The sequence below is a fragment of the Pongo abelii genome, chromosome 21 (genome assembly GCF_028885655.2).
Source record: "Pongo abelii isolate AG06213 chromosome 21, NHGRI_mPonAbe1-v2.0_pri, whole genome shotgun sequence".
Lineage (NCBI taxonomy): Eukaryota > Metazoa > Chordata > Mammalia > Primates > Hominidae > Pongo > Pongo abelii.
This window is the reverse complement of record NC_072006.2, coordinates 37,843,753-37,867,505: the sequence shown is the minus strand read 5'-3', so window position 1 is coordinate 37,867,505 and position 23,753 is coordinate 37,843,753. Positions and strand designations below refer to the sequence as shown.

At 52.7% G+C, this 23,753-nt stretch overlaps 2 protein-coding genes across 2 annotated transcripts in view; both read left to right on the top strand.

Moving 5' to 3' along the window:
* Positions 1-12,657, top strand: part of PXMP4 (peroxisomal membrane protein 4) — a 32,532-nt gene extending 19,875 nt beyond the window's left edge. The window contains exon 4 of the mRNA XM_024238716.3: positions 9,083-12,657. Coding sequence (XP_024094484.1) covers positions 9,083-9,289 — 207 coding nt within the window. The 3' untranslated portion in view covers positions 9,290-12,657. The remainder of the gene's footprint in view (positions 1-9,082) is intronic.
* A 340-nt stretch (positions 12,658-12,997) lies between these two features.
* On the top strand, positions 12,998-23,689 carry E2F1 (E2F transcription factor 1). Its single transcript, XM_024238713.3, has 7 exons — positions 12,998-13,380; positions 18,944-19,034; positions 19,386-19,605; positions 21,014-21,166; positions 21,833-21,947; positions 22,043-22,268; positions 22,394-23,689. Exons 1-7 carry the CDS (start codon positions 13,120-13,122, stop codon positions 22,639-22,641), a joined length of 1,314 nt encoding a protein of 437 aa, XP_024094481.1. The 5' UTR covers positions 12,998-13,119; the 3' UTR covers positions 22,642-23,689.
* Positions 23,690-23,753: the final 64 nt, after the last annotated feature.

The window sequence follows — 23,753 nt, the reverse complement described above, 5'->3', positions numbered from 1 at the left end:
CATCGAGTGGTGTGGAGGGTTAAAGAATATGACACAGTTAAAGTGAGTCCTCAATAAATGCTGTTATTTCTAAGAGCATCCAAATGTAGAGGAAGTGTGCCCCTGAGGACTGAGCACACCCTGCTTTTAGCCTGTCCTTCCCCCAGCTGAAGGTGAAACCTTGGCCACCTGCCCTCCTGAAGTCCCCCCACTGCTGCTGGGGGTTGGCCAGCTCCGCTACCGACTGTCTCTGCTCTCTAAGAATAGGTTTCCCTCACAGATGGCATCTCTCTGGATGCTGCTAGAGCATCTGGTGCCTCCAACTGCACACTCCAGGGAGGAAGGCGGTGTGGTCTGTGCCGGGAAGCAGGGCTCTGCCTTCCAGCAGATCTGAGAGGAGTCCCATTTGGCTCCTTCCTAGCTGCCCTCCATTCTCTAAGACCTGTAAAACAGGGATGGCCAGAGGGCTCTTGTTGCATAGTAAGTGCTATGCTTCCTAAATGCTAGTTCCTGAAATAGAATGGTTTAACCTCTACTTACTAAACACCTGCTACAATCCTGTTAATTCTTTGACATGTAAGACTAAAATAAATAAATATATATATATGTATATATATATATTTTGAGACGGAGTCTCACACTGTCGCCCAGGCTGGAGTGCAGTGGCGCGATCTCGGCTTATGGCAAGCTCCTCCTCCCAGGTTCACACCATTCTCCTGCCTTAGCCTCCCGAGTAGCTGGGACTACAGGCGCCTGCCACCATGCTCGGCTAATTTTTTGTGTTTTTTTTAGTAGCGATGGGGTTTCACCATGGTAGCCAGGATGGTCTCGAACTCCTGACCTCATGATCCGCCCACCTCGGCCTCCCAAAGTGCTGGGATTACAGGCGTGAGCCACCATGCCCGGCCTAAAAAAATATTTTTAAATCAATACTACACATAGTACAAAACTCAAAGTTATAAAAAGTCGATAACCAGCATAGTGGCTCACGCTATAATCCTAACACTTTGGGACCCTGAAGCAGGCTCATTGCTAGAGCCCAGGAGTTCAAGACCAGCCTGGGAAACATAGGGAGACCCTGTCTCTATAGAAATTACAGTTAGCCTGGTGTGGTGGCATGTACACCGTGCACACCATGGGGAGGCTGAGGTGGGAGGATCACCTGAACCCGGGAGGTGAGCTGTGATCATGCCACTGCACTCCAGTCTGGGTGACAGAGTGAGACCCTTTCCCCGCCCCCTGCAAAAAAAGGGCTGGGCACGGTGGCTCTCACCTGTAATCCCAGCACTTTGGGAGGCCAAGGCAGGCGGATCACTTGAGGTCAGGAGTTCAAGACCAGCCTGGCCAACATGGTGAAACCCTGTCTCTACTAAAAATACAAAGATTAGCTAGGTATGGTGGTACGCGCCTGTAATCCCAGCTACTTGGGAGGCTGAGGTGGGAGGATCGCTTGAACCTAGGAGGCGGAGGTTGCAGTGAGCCAAGACCACACCCCTGCACTCCAGCCTGGGTGACAGAGCGAGACTTTGTCTGAAAAAAAAAAAAAAAAGTGTGTAACAGGGAAAAGTCAGGTTCCTTCCTACACCTGTGCTGCATCCCTAGGCCCTTCCTTTGCTGGGGCACCCACTGTTAGTACTTTCTCATACAGCCTTCCTGGAATATTCTATGCACAGCCACCTATTTTTGTCTTAAAAGAAACCTTTACGTTGCAATGTCATCTCAACTCTTTGGCATTTCTTCCTTGTCCTCTGTGTGTTTGGAGATCTCTTTGATCAATAATCCGATATAAAAGTGAGTCCTTTCTTTGAGCCTGTTTTCCCCCTACACCCCTGACAGCTTCCCCTCCCAAATATCTTGGGCAGATCCTTGCCGTGATCAGTGTGAAGATGATGGCCCCAGGTGTCCTGAGCCTTACAGTAGATGACGCCAAGCATTCAGGCCCACGGAACTCCAAGTAAAAGGGGAAGGACAAAACTCAAGTTAATTTGGGCCTCTTCTGCTGCTCTGCTCCCAAATTAGAGATGCTAAGTGAACCCATGTGAGCGCGGTGACTCACAGGCCCAGACGCCAAGAAGCTGCCTTGTTTGATGCTCGCCACTGCAGCCTTCCATACTGAGGCTCCAGAAGGGATTCTAGTGACAGTGTTTCCTTCCACATTGTTCACTTTTACCTCCCCATGAGTGCATTTGGGGTGTATAAGAATCAGACTTTGAACCTGGCTCTCTCCTAAACCAGAACACCATGCTGTACTCAACCTCTCAAAACGAAGCCCACGTCACCACAATTTGTGACTTCAGATGGGTTGCTTTCTATGACAAATTTGAGGATCTTTATAAAAAGAAATTTTTTTCCTCCGCTTGTCTCATTCCGGATTCACAGGGGGAGAGTTTGTCTTAGTTCACCTTTAAGGGCATTTGGGGTGAGCAAGTTTTGATTTTCAGCAGAGGGTGTCCTGTAGAGTGGGACCCACTCTCGTGCCGCCCAGATAGAAGACAGAGGGAGATGATGATCATGTAATCCTTCAGATAAAAAATAAAAATGAAATTAATTAAAAAATAAAGAAGACAGAGGGAGAGCTGAGCTCTCTTCTGAGTGTTGTTCTGAGAAAGGGCTTCTGAACGGAGGGGCCCTGTTTTCTGTGCTGGGACTCTGTGCTCAAAGCTGCTGCAGATGTCATAATTTAATAAACAAGACAGAAGCCAGGTGGAATGGAAGTGTGGGTCCTAGTGTCTGCGACAGAAACCTCATTCTCATTGCTTTTCTGGCCTCTCCCTCCAGCTTCTCCTCATGGGCTGGATGTCAGCTGGGAGAAGGATCAGGGCCAGACCACATCAGCTCCTTTAGAACACTCCTTTTTATTTTTATTTATTTATTTATTTTTGAGATGGAGTCTTACTCTGTTGCCAGGCTGGAGTGGAGTGGTGCGATTGAGGCTCACTGCAACCTTCGCCTCCCGGGTTCAAGCGATTCTCCTGCCTCAGCCTCCCAACTAGCTGGGACTACAGGCGTGTGCCACCACGCCCAGCTAATTTTTGTATTTTTGGTAGAGACAGGGTTTCACCATGTTGGCCAGGCTGGTCTTGATTTATTGACCTCTTGATTCGCTGCCTCAGCCTCCCAAAGTGCTGGGATTACAGGCATGAGCCACCGTGCCCAGCCATGTTCTTTCTTTAACACATTAAATAACAAGATCTGGCCAGGCACAGTAGCTCACGCCTGTAATCCCAGCACTTTGGGAGGCTGAGGCAGGTAGATCACCTGAGGTCAGGAGTTCGAGACCAGACTGGCCAACATAGTGAAACCCCATCTCTACTAAAAATACAAAAATTAGCTGGGCGTGGTGGCACATGCCTGTAGTCTCAGCTACTTGGGAGGCTGAGGCAGGAGAATTGCTTGAATCTGGGAGGTGGAGGTTGCAGTGAGACAAGATCGCGAAATTGCACTCCAGCCTGGGGACAAGAGCGAGACTTCGTCTCAAAATAAATAAATAAATAAAATAAAAAGATCTAGCATCAGGTTCAAAATGGCCATGATTTCAAAGGTAGGATAAGCACGAGCATATCTCAGGGTACCCGCAGCACTGGGAGGGGAGATGGAAACAGCTGTGATTTCTATTGGGGACAAAGTCCCATGTGCTGCCAACAGTCCTCTGGTTTGTTGCCTACATTCAAAATGGAACAAAATGTTCCATTTCAGTTAGAGGCTAGTGAAAATAAAAATGTAAATTTTTTTTCTAAGTTCAGGGAACTTGGGGTCCATGGGTCCCAGATTCTGACTCCCTGCGCAAGAGTAGCCTTCCCCAGCCGGGCGCGGTGGCTCACGCCTGTAATCCCAGCACTTTGGGAGGCCGAGGCGGGCGGATCACCTGAGGTTGGGAGTTCGAGATCAGCCTGACCAACATGGAGAAACCCCATCTCTACTAAAAATACAAAATTAGCCCGGTGTGGTGGCACATGCCTGTAATCGCAGCTACTAGGGAGGCTGAGGCAGGAGAATCGTTTGAACTTGGGAGGCGGAGGTTGCGGTGAGCTGAGATCGCACCACTGTACTCCAGCCTGGGCAACAAGAGCGAAACTCTGTCTCAAAAAAAAAAAAGAGTAGCCTTCCCCACCTGACCACATAGCAACTGGCATTGTGTCTTTTTTTTTTTGGTTTTTTTTTTTTTTTTTTTTTTTTTTTGAGGAATCTCATTCTCTTTCCCAGGCTGGAGTGCAGTGGTGTGATCTCAGCTCAGTGCAAACTTTGTCTCCCACATTCAAGTGATCCTCCTGCCTCAGCCTCCTGTGTAGCTGGGATTACAGGCAAGTGCCACCATGCTCAGCTAATTTTTGTATTTGTAGTACAGATGGGTTTTCACCATGTTGGCCAGACTGGTCTTGAACTCCCGGCCTCAAGTGATCCACCCGCCTCGGCCTCCCAAAGTGCTGGGATTACAGACATGAGCCACCGCGCCCAGCCGCAGCTGGCATGGTTTACCAAGCCCTGAGCACAGGAATCATACAAATACTAGCTAATGTTGGCTGAGTTCTTAGAAAGTGCCAGGTGATGGTGGAGGCCAGGATTCAGTGACAAAAGAAGGCAGTTCCCATGTGGGGCTCATAGCCTAAGGAGGGAAGACTGACCAATGATGACCACATTCCAGAACTTTGGAGGGTGGGGGGTGCCATGAAGTCATACAGGGCAGTGTGACAGAGGGGGCTTGGGAGGAGAGAATGGGAGGCTGTTTTCTGGGGAAGGCCTCTCTGAGGAGGTGATGTTTGCTCTGAGCCCTGAATACCAAGGAGGGAGCTCTGCAAGGCTGGAGGAAGAGCGTTCCAATCAAGAGTTCTGCAAGTGCACAGGCTCTGAGGAGGGAGCAGCCCAAGGCATTCCAAGGCTGGGAAGGGGCCAGCCTGGCTGACTGAGTGCAGGGGTGGGGCTCACTGGAGATGAAGCCAAGAGGCCAGCTGGATCCACCAGGCAGGCTTCATGGGCCAGGGCAAGGGGTCTGGGTTTTCTTCTAAGTGTGGCGGGCAGCCTGTGGCAGGTATAGACTGGGGAGTGACGTGATGTGGGTTATGTTGGGGGAAGATCCTTCTAGTTCATATATAGAACAGAGTGTGGGGGCCAGGCCGGCGTCATACATCCCAGTGAGGAAGCCACGTGGTGGTCCTGGAGGGAGACCAGGGTGGGCGACGACAGAGGTAGAGAAGAGTGGGCACATCTGGGGTGCACTTTGGAGAGAGACACAGTGGCCCAGGGCTTTGGAGGGGGTGAGGGAGGGGGTGTAGTGAAGGACGCCCATGTTTCCCCTCCTAGGCCTTGCCTCCCAGCTAAGAAACAGACCCTGACCTTCCTTCCCCCGCACCCCACCTCCTCAGCCCCCGCGGTGCCCTCCATGGCCCCTCGGGGGCCTACCTCCTGCCCACTGGCCCCTGGCATCCCCGGCTTCCCAGCTGGCCCAATTGTTGTTACTCCCCAGGGAGTCATGGGAACACACTCCCCCTGCCCCCACCACCCTCCTCTTCCCAGCCAGGGCAAGGCCCTAACAATGTCCCTCAGCCAGCCAGTGGCCTGGACACAATACCCCTGTTTCGGTTCGCTGCCAGCTCCAGGAGGCCTGCTGGGTTTCCTGGCCTGTGTGGCATATATATAACTCTGGCTTCCAGCGGGGAGTTTTTTGCTTGTTTGTTTGTTTTTTAAAAAAAGAATCTCTGGCTCCTCCTCTTTGAATATCTTAATATATTATAAAAAGTCTTTCTCTTCCCATCCTGAGCCCTCCCCATACGCCTCCCTGACTGCATTTGCCATGTGCCTGTCAAGCCGGGGACCAAAGGCGGGTCAGCAGGTGTCAGTGAGAAAATGACAAAAAGAAAGAAAAGCTGATCACTCCACCATGACCAGCCTCGAATGTGCTGGGGATGCTGAAGGTCATGAGGGCAACCTGAGGGCCTGTGACGTGGCGGGCCCTGAGCCTGGCACTTTTTGTACACCACAGCTTGTCACTTCTAAGATGCCATCCAATATGAGATAGCCATTTTGAGCCCCTAAGAAAAATAGTTACTGACTACAAATGGATAGTCCACTGATCCTAGGATGCACCTCAATTTCAGAGAGGTTAAAATATGAAAGAAAAGGTGTCAGAATCAATGGAATATGGTATTATTTCATTTTACACGCTTCGTTGCCCTCCAAACGTTTTTTTTTTTTTCTTCCTTGTGGCTAATAGAATGTGGGAGGCAGTGCAGGAATTGCTTCATGAAAATTCTGCTATTCTGCAGCCTAACAAGTTTTTCATTTTTTTCTTTTTTTTTTTTTTTTTGAGACAGTCTCGTTCTGTCACCCAGGCTGGAGTGCGGTGGCGCGATCTCAGCTCACTGCAACCTCCACTTCCTGGGTTCAAGCAACTCTCCTGCTTCAGCCTCCCAAGTAGCTGGGATTACAAGTGTGTGCCACCACACCCAGCTACTTATTTTATTGTTTTGTTTTTTTATGAGACGGAGTTTTGCTCTGTTGCCCAGGCTGGAGTGCAATTGGCGTGATCTTGGCTCACTGCAACTTCCTCTTCCCAGGCTCAAGCGATTCTCCTGCCTCAGCCTCCTGAGTAGCTGGGATTACAGGCGTCTGCCACCACGCCCGGCTAATTTTTGTACTTTTAGTAGAGACGGGGTTTCGCCATGTTGGCCAGGCTAGTCTCGAACTCCTGACCTCAGGTGATCTGCCCGCCTTGGCCTCCCAAAGTGCTGGGATTACAGGCGTGAGCCATTGCGCCCAGCAAGAAGCATTTCTTCAGAGGAAAAATCGAGAGGGGAATGTAGGCAAGCCGCTTCAGGGAGTCATTCTGCACTCTTCACAACAGCCGACATTCATTGAACTCTCCCTATGTGCCAGGCATGTTAATAACTCAATGTCCCAACAACTCCATCAGGTAAACACTATGATTATTATCATCACCATTTTACAGATGAAAAAACTGAGCCCCTTGACTGTAAAGGCCTCCTGCTCCCTCCTTCACTGTGGCCCTGGTCAGGGGAGGCACAGTCATATGTCCGGTTTCACCCCACTCCTTGGAAAAGCATGACCCCTCCTGAGAGGCTTGGGTGACGCAGAGAAAGGAAGTTGCCGTGGGTGAGGCTTGGAAAGAAGGGAGGTCCCCAGAGCGTGCACTCAGGGAGTGACCAGGGCTGGGGGGAGACTTGAGAATCGACTGAGACCTATGCAGTTACCTTGGACCTCAGACCCTCTGGCCCGAACCCACAGAACTTATGGGCCGACTGATGGTGAAGGACTTGGCCAAGGCCACACAGCCAGGCTGTTGGCTGGCACCAAACCCCCTGTCTGCTGTTTGATCACAAATATCTGCCTTTTTTTTTTTTTTTTTTGAGATGGAGTCTCACTCTGTCACCCAGGCTGGAGTGCAATGGCTTGATCTTGGCTCACTACAACCTCCACTTCCCCGGTTTAAGTGATTCTCCTGCCTCAGCCTCCCAAGTTGCTGGGATTACAGTCACCTGCCACCACACCCAGCTAATTTTTGTATTTTTAATAGAAATGGGGTTTCACCATGTTGGTCAGGCTGCTTTCGAACTCCTGACCTCAGGTGATCCACCCACCTCGGCTTCCCAAAGTGCTGGAATTACAGGCGTGAGCCACCACGCCCAGCCACAAATATCCACTTTTCCCTCTCTTCTATGTCCATGTTTTTGTTGTTGTTGTTTGTTTGTTTGTTTGTTTTTAGATGGAGTTTCACTCTTGTCGCCCAGACTGGAGTGCAATGGTATAGTCTTGGCTCACTGCAACCTCTGCCTCCCAGGTTCAAGCAATTCTCCTGCCTCAGCCTCCTGTGTAGCTGGGATTACAGGTGTCCGCCATCATGCCTGGCTAATTTTTGTATTTTTAGTAGAGACAGGGTTTCACCATGTTGGCCAGGCTGGTCTCGAACTCCTGACCTCAGATGATCCACCTGCCTTGGCCTCCCAAAGTACTGGAATTACAGGCATGGGCCACCACACCTGGCCTGTCCATATGTTATCTTTGGTTACTTGCAAGGCAGAGAAGCTGTGCTGGTACCAGTCAGTTCCTTGGCGGTAATAAGACTAACAGTAGCTCACATTTTTTGGGTGCTCACTCTGTGCCAGGCACTGTACATGGGGGGTGGCTGTTCATCCCTGGAATGGCAGGGCAAGAACTGAGTGAGGCATGCCAGGGAAGGACTCTGGTAGCCTGGAGGGTAAGGCCCTAGCTAGCTGGGGGACAACAACTGTTTAGCACCGTGATGGCCTGGCCAGTATAGCCAGATACTGCTGTTTGAAAAGAAAGCCAGAGGCCGAGCGCAGTGGCTCACGCCTGTAATCCCAGCACTTTGGGAGGCCGAGGTGGGTGGATCATCTGAGGTCAGGAGTTCCAGACCAGCCTGGCCAACATGGTGAAACCCCGTCTCTACTAAAAATACAAAAATTAGCCTGGTGTGGTGGCACACGCCTGTAATCCCAGCTACTTGGGAGGCTGAAGCAGGAGAATTGCCAGAACCTGGGAGACGGAGGTTGCAGTGAGCTGAGATCACGCCACGGCACTTCAGCCTGGGTGACAGAGAGACTCCCATTTCAAAAGAAAACAAAAAAGAGGCCAGGCACGGTGGCTCACACCTATAATCCCAGCACTTTGGGAGCCCGAGGCGGGCGGATGACCTGAGGTCAGGAGTTCGAGAGCAGGCTGACCAACATGGAGAAACCCCGTCTTTACTAAAAATACAAAATTAGCCAGGCTTGGTGGCATGCGCCTATAATCCCAGCTACTGGGGAGGCTGAGGCAGGAGAATTGCTTGAACCCGGGAGGCGGAGGTTGTGGTGAGCCGAGATCACACCACTGCACTCCAGCCTGGGCAACAATAGCGAAACTCCGTCTCAAAAAAAAAAAAAAAAAGAAAAGAGAAAAGCCAGACATTTTTATTTTTATGTGGTATTTTCCAATTTCCTCAAATCTTAAAACAAATTCATAATTTAAGAAAAATCTTCTATGGGCAAATTGAGTTATATCTGGGGGCCAGTTTGCAAACTCTGCTTGTTTTGTTTTCTTAAACTTTGACACGCATCCTGTAAAGAAGCTGTTATCTGTTATTCTGCAGATGAGGCAAGCGAAGCTCTTCAAGAGGGTGAATCACTTCTCCAAGATCACAGAGGCAGGAAGCCACAGGGTTGGGGGCCACCTGACTCCAAAGGCTTGTTTCTATGTTAGACCGCCTTTTGGATGGGCAAGAGGTCTGTTCAGATACAGCCAGAACTGGCACAGTGACAGAATATCTCCAGGGACAGTAAACTGTCAGTCAGGGTAGCATCGAGGGATTGTTGCAGATGCAAAACCCCCCACCTCCCTCTGCCAGAACTCAACAATGGACATCTCTGTGCCCTTCATAAAATTCAGTCATCACAGAATCTTTTCTCCCAATTATGCATTCCTTGTCATGATTGGATATTCATGTTTGGTGACTTTTTGTTTTTTTGTAAGCTAAGAATGTATGCTTAGGGGAGGTGCTGTTTGTGGAATAAATAGGTTTAAATTATTTGTGTCACTTGTCAAACTTCTTAATAAGCATACTGTGCAGTGACAGAGAAATAATTCCTAACTTTCCCACTGGACTGTGAGTTCCAGGGGTCTGTTTTACTTATAACTGTGTCCCCAGCACCTAGCACAATGTCTGACACATAATAGGTGCTCAGTAAATATCTGTGGATTGAATAAAGTGAATTGACTTGTCCAAGGTCATGTTGATCAAGATTTCTGATTACACCCACCTGATTTAGAAGCCCATGCTGTCACCTCTACACCACTCTACTTCTTGGAAAGAACCAAGGGAAAGAGGTCTCCAGGCACAGGATTGTGGACCCAAGAAACTGCATCCCCTCGAACTCCTCTAGTTTGGTTGGTGAAGGTGGTGATGGAAATAAGCACCTATGAACCAAGCCACTATCCATCATAATACCCTTTGGAAACTACACGTTATAATCTTGACAGCGCTGAGCCTGGCTTTTGGGGTATTTACAGAGGGTGGCAAGGGCAGGTCCTGGGTTTTGCAGTGGGACAAGTGAAGTTCTCATCTCAGTTCTGCTGTGTGACCTTGAGCTATGAGTGCCACTCTCTGAGCCTCCTCCTTCCTGCACCATGTGGATAAACAAGCTTACTTACGGGATTATGGGGTTGAAAGGAGATCATCAATGGAAGTGGCTGCCCAGTGACTGTGGATTTTTTGGAAACTGTTTTTTGAAAACTGTTGACATTGAGAACAGCCTTATCGGGAGCTGCCAGGCTTAGGGCCAAGGGGCCTCATCTATCAGGCTTTTCTGCTTTCAAGTAGGTATTAATAGGTACAGAAGGCCCTTATCTCTTCCTCGGTTTCATGCTAGGAATGCTGGTCTTCACTCCTTTCTACTTCAGCAGGACCTGAGGGATTGTGGGAAGGAGGGCGCCTACTTCTACCTGGATGTGTACTTGAATACTCTGGGGCGGGCAGGACTTTGGAAAACCCCCAACCTCAGCCTCACCAAGCCTGAAAAATAAGCTTTTCATTTACTTGGTAAACTCAGGCCCTTTGGGCCTCAAATTTCCTCATCATAAAATGGAGCAATAATAATAGACATCTCTCCTTGCCAGCCATCACAGTTAAACCAGCACAATGCTTGGTATATAACAGGTGCTTAATAAGTGTTTGTTGAATGACTTGGGTTTGAGAGGGCTTTACACAAATGAATGTTAGTGTTACTGGGACCCTGTGGGAAGGTGCAGGGAAAGGACACTCTTTCCATCTGGAATGGGAATGTGCTGGTTTCTCTTGCCCTCTGCCAGCGCCTGGGTTGGTTGTTTAGAATGGGACCTACCCCTCAGCTTCTTTATGGAGAGAGGATGGGGAAGGGGCACAGGCAGACCTCAGGGCTGGGAATGCAGTGTAGGCCGAATTTGGTCACTGGTTGGCTTCACAGTTACTTTCTCCTGAAAGGGCCTCAGTTTTCCTATCCACACAGCAAGAGGCTTATGTGGTCTCTGTGGTCCCTTCTAGCTATGATACATTCTAGGATTTGCAATGAGTAATTTCAGAAATTACTCATTGGAGGGGAAAACAACTCCTGATTTCCTAAACCACCTCATAGTTTGTAAAACACTTTCCAATTCCTTATGCTTTTCATTCTCCTGGCAACCCTGGAAGGGGCCAGGGCAAGGTCTGTGTGCCTACTTGAAACTAAGGGTGAGAAGCATCCTCAGGAGCTGTGATTTGAGGCTGCACCACTCATTTTGATTATACTGGTACACCAGTTTGCTTTCAAATGTGAGTATGCATAAAAATAACCTGGAAGCTTCGTGAGGTGGCAGACACCTGGAGTACCAGCTATGCTGGAGGCTGAGGTGGGAGGATCTCTTAAGCCCAGGGGTTTGAGACTACCCTGGGCAACATAGTGAGACCTCGTCTATATAAAATAAATAGGAAAAAAAATAAGATACTGGCTTTTCTAATTCCCTAAGTGTCAAAAAAAAAAAAAAAAAAAAAGGAAAGAAAAAAGAAAAAGAATAACAAATATCACCTGGAAAGGGGACATGTCATTGTTAAAATGCAGATTCCTGGGCACCTAGAGATTTTAACTTGGCAGGGCCAGGGTGGGCCCAAAATTAGCAAGTGACCACGTGGCTCTGAAGCCAGTGGCCTAAGGACCACTCTTGGAGAACCGTGGTCTCCTTGTCACAGTCTAGGCAGCCTCTGGCTTAGCCTCTGTTTCTTTCATAACCTTTCTCAGCGCCTGCTCTGGGCCAGACCAGTGTTGGGAGGAGTCGCTGCTGAGCTCCTAGATTGGCAGGGGAGGCAGATGGAGAAAAGGAGTGTGTGTGGTCAGCATTGGAATAGAGGCAGCAGTGGGCAATAGAGGAAGTGAGTAAATCCTGGGGAGGGCTCCCTAGAAGTGATGTGTTTTCTTTTTTTGTTTTAGAGACAGGATCTCGCTCTGTCGCCCAGGCTAGTGTGCAGTGGCATGATCATAGCTTACTGCAGCCTCGACTTCTCAGGCTCAAGCAATCCTCCCACCTCAGCCTCCCAAGTAGCTGGGACTACGGGCACACGCCACCATGCCTGGCTAATTTTTGTATTTTTTGTAGAGACGGGTCTTCACCATGTTGATCAGGCTGGTCTCAAACTCCTGGGCTCATGCGATCCACCCCGCCAGCTGATTACAGGGATTCCAGGGGTGAGCCAGCGCGCCCAGACGCCGCTTCATCGTATTATAAACGTCTGTTACCTTTCTGTTCCCCTGTCTACTGGACTGTGAGCTCCTTAGGGCCACGAATTAAGGATGGGGCACAGAGCAAGCTCTCCAAACGTTTGTTGAATGAGTGAGGGAATGAATGAGTTCAAGCAGATGCTATACGTTGGCTGTTGGAGATTTTGGCTAAAATGGGACTTGCAGGAAAGCCCGACGTCCCCCTCGCCATTTCCAGGCACCGCTCTTCAGCTTGGGCTCTGGGTGAGCGGGATAGGGCTGGGTGCAGGATTAGGATAATGTCATGGGTGAGGCAAGTTGAGGATGGAAGAGGTGGCTGATGGCTGGGCTGTGGAACTGATGATCCCGAAAAGAAGAGGGCACAGTCTCTGGAAATCTGAGGCTGTTGGGGGCTACAGGTTGAGGGTCACGTGCAGAAGAGAGGCTCTGTTCTGAACCTGCACTATAGAAAGGTCAGTGGGATGCGGGAGCGTCGGGGCGGGGCGGGGCGGGGCCTGTGTTCCCGTGTCCCCACGCCTCCAGCAGGGGACGCCCGGACTGGGGGCGGGGAGTCAGACCGCGCCTGGCACCATCCGGACAAAGCCTGCGCGCGCCCCGCCCCGCCATTGGCCGCACCGCCCCGCGCCGCCGCCCCATCCCGCCCCTCGCCGCTGGGTCCGGCGCGTTAAAGCCAATAGGAACCGCCGCCGTTGTTCCCGTCACGGCCCGGGCAGCCAATTGTGGCGGCGCTCGGCGGCTCGTGGCTCTTTCGCGGCAAAAAGGATTTGGCGCGTAAAAGTGGCCGGGACTTTGCAGGCAGCGGCGGCCGGGGGCGGAGCGGGATCGAGCCCTCGCCGGGGCCTGCCGCCATGGGCCCGCGCCGCCGCCGCCGCTTGTCACCCGGGCCGCGCGGGCCGTGAGCGTCATGGCCTTGGCCGGGGCCCCTGCGGGCGGCCCATGCGCGCCGGCGCTGGAGGCCCTGCTCGGGGCCGGCGCGCTGCGGCTGCTCGACTCCTCGCAGATCGTCATCATCTCCGCCGCGCAGGACGCCAGCGCCCCGCCGGCTCCCACCGGCCCCGCGGCGCCCGCCGCCGGCCCCTGCGACCCTGACCTGCTGCTCTTCGCCACACCGCAGGCGCCCCGGCCCACACCCAGTGCGCCGCGCCCCGCGCTCGGCCGCCCGCCGGTACGGACCCCAGGGACGCCGCGCCGACAGCGCCGCCAATGCCCCCCGCGCAGACCCGGGAGGGCGCCGTGTTTAGCCTGGAGGCGGCAGGGGGCGGGGGAGGGGTTGACTGAGGCTCCCAGGCTGGGCGGTGCAGAGCCGGGGTTGGGCCTCCGGGCCCCGCCCTGGGGTGCGGGGTGACCTCGGGCCGGTCCCTGTTTGCTCCTCTGTGCTCTGGGCCTCAGCTTCCTCACCGGAGCCTCCCCAGCGTCGGACTCAGTGATAATAGTAGCCCACGTGTATTCAACTGGCGTTTACTGCATGCCAGGCCTTTGGGCGACTTCAAGCTAGCTAAACTCACAACCCCGCTGTGAGCTGTGTTGTCACTGTGCCCATCTGACGGAGGAGGAACTGAGGCCCAGAGAGGGAAAGTGACTTGCCCCTGGTCACACGGTTGCAGGTGGTGGGGCTGGGATTTGAACTGAGGCCTGCTGGCTTCAGCTCAGAATTTGCATCTCGGTAGTGAGCACAGCTGCTAGGGGAAGTGAAGGCGGGGCGGAGGAAAGTCCTGGGGCCTAACCGTTGGTGAGCCATTGAGGAGACCCTCCTTCCTGCCTCGATGCTGACTGCCAGGTGCAGGCCTAGCCGGCCAGGCCTCTGGGGACAGCCCTCCTGGCTGGGAGGCCTTCTCTGCAGGGGCGGGGCAGCTGGACCAGCTGCTGATCCCCTCCCTCTGCCTGTCCTTCCATCTGCCACCCTCCACCCTCCCAGGCCCTGGTTGCCATGGAACCTCATTAATCAGGCAGGCCGACCCCTGAGTCTCTGTAGAAGGACTAGGTGGGCTGGGCCTCTGGGAGCTGGAGAGGAGGCCCCCAGTGCCAGGAGAGAAAATCTCAGGGAGATCCTTTAATAAAGCCCTCCCTGATCGCTGAGCTCAAGACGAATTCAGACTGGGGGGCCCAGAAGAGGCGGCTGAATTCCAGTGGGAGAAGGGATTGGAGGCGTAGAAGCCTGGAGCTGGGACCTGTGGGGCGCAGGGCAGGGTGTGGAGACCAGTTTGACTGGTGCAGCCTATGGGTGAAGGTGGGGTCTGGCCAGGCAGGTTAGGGTCTCAGCAGGGAGCTTGGAGCAAGTGGGAGGGGTGAGGCAGGACTCAGGACAAGGACGTAGAAGCTGCCTAACTGCTGATGGGGGTGTGGGTGGCAGCTGGTCCCTGAGGCATCCTGAAGAGGCTCCCCAACCCTCTTGGCCCCTTGCCCAGTGCTGCTTTCCGGAATCACCACAATACTAATAATAATAACAATAGCAGCCACCATTGTTTTGAGGATGTCTTGTGTGCCAGGCTCTGTGCCAAGCGCTTTACCTAATTAACTCATTTAACCCCATCAGCAGCAGTCCCTTTTTACAGATTGGGAAGCTGAGGCCTAGAGATGTTAGAATCTTCCCATGTCATTCTGCTCTTGAATGGGGAGACCAGTCTGCGTTTCCTCTGATGTTGACCTCTGGGATGCCTTGCTTCCTGGGGATGCTGATACAAGTTGAAGAAAGGGCAGGAATGGCTTTTAGGGGCCGTTGCTCTTAATGAGTGGGTGGGAGGGGGTTGTACCAGGGGTGGGCCAGGTGGCCTGTCTCCTGTACTCCAGGGGCCTGTTCCTGTGGGTACCACGTGGGACCTGGGCAAGCATCTTCCATTCAGCTGTGTGACAAACATTATAGAAGGCTCAGGTCTGCAGAAACCTAACAGAACCTGAGGGTCTTGTCCTCAAAGAACTGAACAGGATTATGGGTTGGTTCTAGGATCAAAGGGAGGGACAGGGGCAAAGAAAAATGCCCTCCACTCCACCTGTCAGGGGCAGGCTCATTGGCCTGGGCATTCCATTCATTCAACAGTTGTTGAGTTAGTGAATGCCCAGGAGGCACTAGGCCCAGAGACAAGGAGCCCCAGCCCCCAGTGTACTTAAGGGCCAGGAGGCTGGCACCATTCTGGAACTGAAGTCCAGAAAGTCCACAGGTTCGGCTTTTGGCCTCTCTGCACTGGCATTTGTCTGGCACAGTCCTTGAAATAAGCTACAGGCTTAGCTTCTATACCAGCAGGCATTCTGCATACAAGGCTCTGTGCAATTCAGCCATTCCTCTTGGCCCTGCCTGTCCACTTCCACAAACTCAAGTATTATAACTATAATACATGTTTACTGTAGAAAACTTTTTTTTTTTTTTTTTGGAGACAGGGTCTCATTCTGTTACCCAGGCTGGAGTGCAGTGGCGTGATTGCGGCTCACTGCAACCTCTGCCTCCCAGGTTCAAGCTATTCTGTGCCTCAGCCTCCCGAGTAGCTGGGATTACAGGCGTGTACCACCATGCCCAGCCAATTTTTGTATTTTTAGTAGAGAGAGGGTCTTGCCATGTTGCCCAGGCTGGTCTTGAACTCCTGAGTTCAGGCAATCTGACTGTCTCAGCCTCTCAAAGTGCTGGGATTACAGGTGTGAGTCACCATGCCCAGCTGAAAACTTAACTCTTTTTTTTTTTTTTTGGAGATGAAGTCTCGCACTGTCACCTAGGCTGGAGTGCAGTGGCGCCATCTCGGCTCCCCGCAACCTCCGCCTCCTGGGTTGAAGCGATTCTAATGCCTCAGCCTCCCGAGTAGCTGGGACTACAGGCGTGCATCACCATACCCGGCTAATTTTTGTATTTTTGGTAGAGATGGGGTTTCACCATATTGGTCAGGCTGGTCTTGAACTCTTGACCTCAAGTGATCTGCCCGCCTCGGCCTTCCAAAGTGCCAGGATTACAGGCGTGAGCCACTGCGCCTGGCCAAAAACTTAACTCTTAAGAAACTAGAAAGTTGATGGCAGGATCCCAGCCCTATTCATTTTTTCCTTTTTTTCCCTAAGGCTATTTTTGTTTGTGGTGGTTGTGACAGTTTTTGTTTTTTAAAGTTTTAAAAATTGTAGTTTTTCCTGTATCATTCACACTGTTCAGATATGGCACTGGTCTCCCACAGTCCTCCCAGAGGCTGCCCCGAAATGTATTCTACAATAATAGAAACTGAACCAGAGAAAAGTTTCATGAGCTTTTTAATCCAAAAGGGATCATATAAATATATCGCCCCGTGACAGTGTTTTGCTTGTCTGTATGTGTGAGGAGATTCTTGTCAACCTGCCTCGGTCCTTGATAGCTGCGTGGTGTTCAAGGGGCTAAACAAACCACAGCTTTCATGACCCGCTTCATGGATGGGTGTTCGAGTCATCCAGATTTTTTCAGCAGTGAATGTCTTCACCCCTGCGTTTCGGGGCCCCTCTGCCAGTGTTTATCTAGGGAGAAGTGGTTTATCTAGGGAGAAGTGGCATCCACTCAAGCCTTTGTTTTAGGGCGTGGCACTGACCTGCCTCCAGGGGTGGACAAGGGCGGGGATCCCAGGGAGAAGGCAAGGGGTGCAGATGGCAGGAGCATGCTAGGGTTTGGGCCCCGGGGCGAGTATGGAGGGGGATACATTCTGGCTGGGCTCTGGGCAGGTGGGGCATGTGGTGGGTATGAGTGTAGGCTCTGTACCAGCCCGCTAGAGTGCAAGTCCTGGGTCCACCTCTCACTGTGTGGCCTCTCTCAGGTGGAGGCCATCATAGCACCTGCCAAAAGGTGGCCGGAGGGTTGCAGGGGAAGCAGTTGAGTACGCAGTGCTTAGAGCACAGTAGCTTTTCTTTCCCCTGGGTGCCTTCAAAAGTCAGTGAATGTGCACAAGAGGGAGTGGTTCATCAGCATGCAGGGGTTCATTCAGCAAACATTTGTTGATGCCAGGCTCCATGGCAGGCACTATGGATTCTCAGGTGATTCAGACACCTCTGAGGGTGAGACAGATAAATCTGCAGAAATGTGTAGGGAGAGACAGAATGTGGCAAAAGGTCGGGTTTGAGGCAGTTCAGAGGGAGAAGAGGTGACATCTCCTAGCTGATGGTGAAGGTTTCTGCCCACAGAGGTAGAGGGAGCAGGCGCGAAGTGGGGAGGGTGGGAGGGATGCAAGGGCAGTCTAGATTTCTGGGAAAACGTGACTCGGGTTCCTCTAGAGAAGCAGTGGCAGATGAGAGTACGAAGGCAATGGGGAGCTGGAGGAAGGCCTTAAGCAGGGGCGGCAGCATGGTAAGGTTTGTAGGAGGATTGGCTGCAGCAGAGGCAGGGAGACCAGTGTGGAGTCTGCTCAGCAGCCCATGGGGGAGGTGGTGATCACCGTGGTGATGAGGAGTTCTTGGCAGCTGCATGTGAGGAGGGTGACAGGTGGGTCTGAATACAACTCTAGCTCAGGAAACCCTGTGGATGGTAGAGGGGAAGATCAGTCTGGTTTTGGTCCGGGTGCTTTTGAGCAGCCTGTGAGACCTACAGGACAGTCCCGATCCTGGAGTGTCTGAACTAAGCCAGAGTGCTTAGAGCTTGGGTTCTTCCTCAGACCGTCTTGGGTACAAATCCTGACTCTACCACTTCCTGGGCCTCCCTGGGCTTCAGTTGCCTTATCTGGAAAATGGGGCCATTTTTATATAGCCAGTCCATTGAATGGAATGAACTAATGGATGCAAGGAACTTGATGAGCACCAGCTGCTACCATGCGTATAGATTAGTCAAAAACCAGAGAGAAGGTGATTTAGCCAAGGGACCTATGTAATCAGTGGCTTAGCTGGGCATGGTGGCTGACTAGTCCCAGCACGACTACAGTGAAGGCTGAGGTGGGAGAATTGCTTGAGCCCAGGAGTTTGAGACCAGTCTGGGCAACATAGGGAGACCCCATCTCTACGAGAAATAGAAAAGTTAGCTGGTCTTGGCGGCGTGCTCCTGTGGTCCCAGCTGTTTGGAAGGCTGAGGTGGGAGGATTGCTTGAGCCCAGGAAGTCTAGGCTGCAGAGAGTTGTGATCATACCACTGCACTCCAGCATAGGCAACAGAGCGATACCCTGTCTAAAAAAGAAAAAAAAATAGTGCCTTAAAACAACAAACATTTATTATATAGTTTTTGTGGGTCAGGAATTCAGGGAAGACTTATCCAGCTCTGGCTTGGGGTCTCTGGAGATTCAGCCAGTGTTTGGGTTCTGGCTGCTAACAGAAGTTGTGACTAAGTGTTGCTGTTGGGAGGAGGCCATGGTTTCTTGCCCATCATTTAGGGCTACTTGAGTGCCCATATGACATGGCAGAGTAAGTGGCCCAATACAGAGCAAGGAGGAAGCTCCAGCGCCTCTGACCCAGTCTCAAAAGTGACAGGCCATCCCTTCCACCACATTCCATTCATTCATCCCCAGAAGCAAGTTACCAGATCTGGCTCATAAGGGGAGGAGAATTAGGCTTCATCTTTTGAAGGAGAAGGATCAAAAAGTTAGCGGATGTGTTTTAAATCCACCGCTAGACCCCAGAGAAGTGGTGAAAATTGAATGTCCTGTGTGGTAGGACTGTGACTCTCAGGCTGTGTCCCCTCTGATCTCCCTCAGTCACACACTCAGGCATCCTGCTAGAGAAACTGAGGCGAGGGTAGCCCAGAGGCACCCAGCCTTAAGCCAGGTCTCTTCTGGCCTCACTCCTGGTTACTGGGCATCCTCCCGTTTTCGCCACAGGTGAAGCGGAGGCTGGACCTGGAAACTGACCATCAGTACCTGGCCGAGAGCAGTGGGCCGGCTCGGGGCAGAGGCCGCCATCCAGGAAAAGGTACCTATGGAGCTTGGGCTGGGCAGGCCCCCTGTGACCAGGCCCAGGTTAGGGGTCTGAACAGACAAACATGCTTGCAAGCTAACGTCTGGCTTGTCAGGCTTGAGCCAGGCCTCTGAGGACCCTGATGGGCAGTTGGAGTGGCCACCTGGCTTGGTTTCTCCAGGCCCTGAGGGGTGAGGAGTTCCCCAGCCAGAAGAAGAATGCTGTGGTTGGCCTCGCCAAGGGGAAGGAGCTGGCTGTCCCCCAGCCCCCATCATCCTGCTGCCCTGCACTGCCAGAGTGGCAGGCCTGGCTGGAGGTGGGGGTGGATGCTGAAGGGCCCTGTCTTACCTGACCACACCCCCGCAGGTGTGAAATCCCCGGGGGAGAAGTCACGCTATGAGACCTCACTGAATCTGACCACCAAGCGCTTCCTGGAGCTGCTGAGCCGCTCGGCTGACGGTGTCGTCGACCTGAACTGGGCTGCCGAGGTGCTGAAAGTGCAGAAGCGGCGCATCTATGACATCACCAACGTCCTCGAGGGCATCCAGCTCATTGCCAAGAAGTCCAAGAACCACATCCAGTGGCTGTAGGTACCGGCCACACAGGAGGGCAGGCACACCTGCCCATGCCAGCCTGGAGGAGCTGGTAGTAATACCCACTGTGGCTGCCTGCATCCCCATCTTATAGCTGGGGAAACAGGCTCAGAGAGGAGAGGTAGCTTCCCTGAGATGATAGATGGTAAAAAGCACACAAATCTTACATATCCACCTCAGTTGCAGCTTTCCTTTTTTCTTTTTTAGATGGAGTTTCACTCTGTCACCCAGGCTGGAGTGCAGTGGTGCGATCTCAGCTCACTGCAACTTCCACCTCCCAGGTTCAGGTGCTTCTCCTGCCTCAGCCTCCTGAATAGCTGGGGATACAGGCACCTGCCACCATGCCCAGCTACTTTTTGTATTTGTAGTAGAAACGGGGTTTCACCATGTTGGCCAGTCTGGTCTCGAACTCCTGATCTCAGGTGATCTGCCTGCCTCAGCCTCCCAAAGTGCTGGGATTACAGGCGTGAGCCACTGCGCCCAGCGCAGCTTTAAATATTTATTCATCTGGGTTGCCACCATTCAGATCAAGATAAGAGCATTTTCAACACCCCAGAGGGTTCTCTTGTGCCCCTTTCCAGTCATTGCCAACCCCTCACACCGCCAGGTCACCACTATCCTGACTTCTCATGCCCTCGGTGAGATCTGTCTGGCATAGATATATTATTCTTGTTTTATTTTCCCCCTCTCGCCTTCGCCCCAGTCATCCTGCTACTACCCTTTCTTTGATACACCTGCCGTTTCATTTTTTGGTAGATCGTTCGATTCTGCATCTTTTGTGGTTTTTTGGGTGGAGGGGGGTGGTTTGAGACAGGGTGTTGCTCTGTCGCCTAGGCTGGAGTATAGAGGCACAAATACAGCTCACTGCAGCCTCAACCTCCTGGGCTCAAGCGCCGTACCTGTAGCTAGGACTACAAGTACATGCCACCATGTCTGGCTAATTTCTTTGATTTTGTGTAGAGGTGGGGTCTCACTGTGTTGCCCAGGCTGGTCTCAAACTCCTGAGGCTCAAGCAATCCTCTGGCCTCAGCCTCCCAAAGTGCTGGGATTATAGGTATAAGCCACCAAGCCCAGCCTTTCTTTTCTTTTTTTTTTTTTTTTTCATTTGACAGCATGTCTTGGAAGTGTGTGTGTGTGTGTAATATTTCGTGGCATGTCAGTCCCATCATTTGTTTATCCCGCCCTGGTTAAGGGACATGTAGGTGTTTATATTTGGGCCAGACTTCAAGCCCATGACACTCTGATTTGGAGCCCAGCTGAGGAGCCAGACCCAGAGAGAAGCAAGGGCTCGCCTGGGCCTCACAGAACAGAGGCAACAGCAGACTCTGTCCTGAGGCCCAGGGCTCCTGGCCAGAAGGGCCAATCACTGTTAACCCTACCCTCCCTGGTGCCTCCCCACAGGGGCAGCCACACCACAGTGGGCGTTGGCGGGCGGCTTGAGGGGTTGACCCAGGACCTCCGGCAGCTGCAGGAGAGCGAGCAGCAGCTGGACCACCTGATGAATATCTGTACTACACAGCTGCGCCTGCTCTCCGAGGACACTGACAGCCAGCGATATCCTTGCATTGGCCATAGGGTGTGGAAGGCAGGCTTAGCAGGCAGGGGCTCCACCCAAGTGGGGCTAGAGAGGCTTGGATTTAGGAAAGGGCTCTGATTTTGGTTGCAAATCCTGGCTCAGCATTTTCTCACTGTTGTGACACTGGATAAATTGCTTAACCTCTCGGCCTCAGTTTTATCTATAAAAGGGGAATAATAATATCCAATTCTGAAATTGTACAGATTAAAAAAGAAAAGTGGCTAGGTGTGGTGGCTCACGCCTGTAATCCTAGTGCTTCAAGAGGCTGAGGTGGGAGGATCACTTGAGCCCAGGAGTTTGAGGCTGCAGTGAGCTCTGATTGAGCCACATCACTCCAGCCTGGGTGACATAGCGAGACCCTGCCTCTAAAAAATAAATAAATTCCCAGCACCAGGCCTGGAGTTGTGTTGAACATTTTACGTGGAATCGTTCCCGGTAGCCATTATCATTACCTTGGGATTCAATGGGTAGAGTGATTCCATTATACAGATGTGGAACTTGAAACTCAGGAGTGAGGTAGGTTTTAAGAGGGTAGGAGGTTGGAGGACAGGAGTGACTAGGCAGGTGTGAGCCCTGCCTTGTGAGCTGTTGGAGTGAGTGACCCCCTAGAAGTCAAAGGTCATGTGGTCCTTGACTCTGCCAACCCTGGCCTACGTGACGTGTCAGGACCTTCGTAGCATTGCAGACCCTGCAGAGCAGATGGTTATGGTGATCAAAGCCCCTCCTGAGACCCAGCTCCAAGCCGTGGACTCTTCGGAGGTGAGATCTGGGAACTCTGGGCCCAACTGGGCTGGGCTGAGCTGTGCTGGTGGTCACCTGGGCCTCAGTTTACCCTGCCTGCTGCTTCCACCCAGACCTTTCAGATCTCCCTTAAGAGCAAACAAGGCCCCATCGATGTTTTCCTGTGCCCTGAGGAGACCGTAGGTGGGATCAGCCCTGGGAAGACCCCGTCCCAGGAGGCCACTTCTGAGGAGGAGAACAGGGCCACTGACTCTGCCACCATAGTGTCACCACCACCATCATCTCCCCCCTCATCCCTCACCACAGATCCCAGCCAGTCTCTACTCAGCCTGGAGCAAGGTGGGTGAAGGGTAGGTGGGTGGGGTGGGGCAGGGCCCCTCTTCTGGGGGGTGGGCAGGCACGACAGCCCCTGCCTTCCTCCCTGCTGGGGCATCCCCGGCCTGTGATGTTCCCCGTCTCCCCAGAACCGCTGTTGTCCCGGATGGGCAGCCTGCGGGCTCCCGTGGACGAGGACCGCCTGTCCCCGCTGGTGGCGGCCGACTCGCTCCTGGAGCATGTGCGGGAGGACTTCTCCGGCCTCCTCCCTGAGGAGTTCATCAGCCTTTCCCCACCCCACGAGGCCCTCGACTACCACTTCGGCCTCGAGGAGGGCGAGGGCATCAGAGACCTCTTCGACTGTGACTTTGGGGACCTCACCCCCCTGGATTTCTGACAGGGCTTGGAGGGACCAGGGTTTCCAGAGATGCTCACCTTGTCTCTGCAGCCCTGGAGCCCCCTGTCCCTGGCCGTCCTCCCAGCCTGTTTGGAAACATTTAATTTATACCCCTCTCTCCTGTCTCCAGAAGCTTCTAGCTCTGGGGTCTGGCTACCGCTAGGAGGCTGAGCAAGCCAGGAAGGGAAGGAGTCTGTGTGGTGTGTATGTGCATGCAGCCTACACCCACACGTGTGTACCGGGGGTGAATGTGTGTGAGCATGTGTGTGTGCATGTACCGGGGAATGAAGGTGAACATACACCTCTGTGTGTGCACTGCAGACACGCCCCAGTGTGTCCACATGTGTGTGCATGAGTCCATGTGTGCGCGTGGGGGGCTCTAACTGCACTTTCGGCCCTTTTGCTCTGGGGGTCCCACAAGGCCCAGGGCAGTGCCTGCTCCCAGAATCTGGTGCTCTGACTAGGCCAGGTGGGGAGGCTTTGGCTGGCTGGGCGTGTAGGACGGTGAGAGCACTTCTGTCTTAAAGGTTTTTTCTGATTGAAGCTTTAATGGAGCGTTATTTATTTATCGAGGCCTCTTTGGCGAGCCTGGGGAATCAGCAAAGGGGAGGAGGGGTGTGGGGTTGATACCCCAACTCCCTCTACCCTTGAGCAAGGGCAGGGGTCCCTGAGCTGTTCTTCTGCCCCATACTGAAGGAACTGAGGCCTGGGTGATTTATTTATTGGGAAAGTGAGGGAGGGAGACAGACTGACTGACAGCCATGGGTGGTCGGATGGTGGGGTGGGCCCTCTCCAGGGGGCCAGTTCAGGGCCCCAGCTGCCCCCCAGGATGGATATGAGATGGGAGAGGTGAGTGGGGGACCTTTACCGATGTGGGCAGGAGGGGTGGTGAAGGCCTCCCCCAGCCCAGACCCTGTGGTCCCTCCTGCAGTGTCTGAAGCGCTTGCCTCCCCACTGCTCTGCCCCACCCTCCAATCTGCACTTTGATTTGCTTCCTAACAGCTCTGTTCCCTCCTGCTTTGGTTTTAATAAATATTTTGATGACGTTTGGGCCGGGTTTTGGGACTCTGTTGGGAACATTTCGGGGCGGGAGAGGCCAAGGTTGCTGGGGA

Coding starts and splice junctions, on each gene's coding strand:
- E2F1 (XM_024238713.3), top strand. CDS start 13,120: ATGGCCTTGGCCGGGGCCCCTGCGGGCGGCCCATGCGCGCCGGCGCTG. Junction 13,381..18,943: donor CCGCGCTCGGCCGCCCGCCG/GTACGGACCCCA, acceptor TTTTCGCCACAG/GTGAAGCGGAGGCTGGACCT. Junction 21,948..22,042: donor AAGCCGTGGACTCTTCGGAG/GTGAGATCTGGG, acceptor GCTTCCACCCAG/ACCTTTCAGATCTCCCTTAA.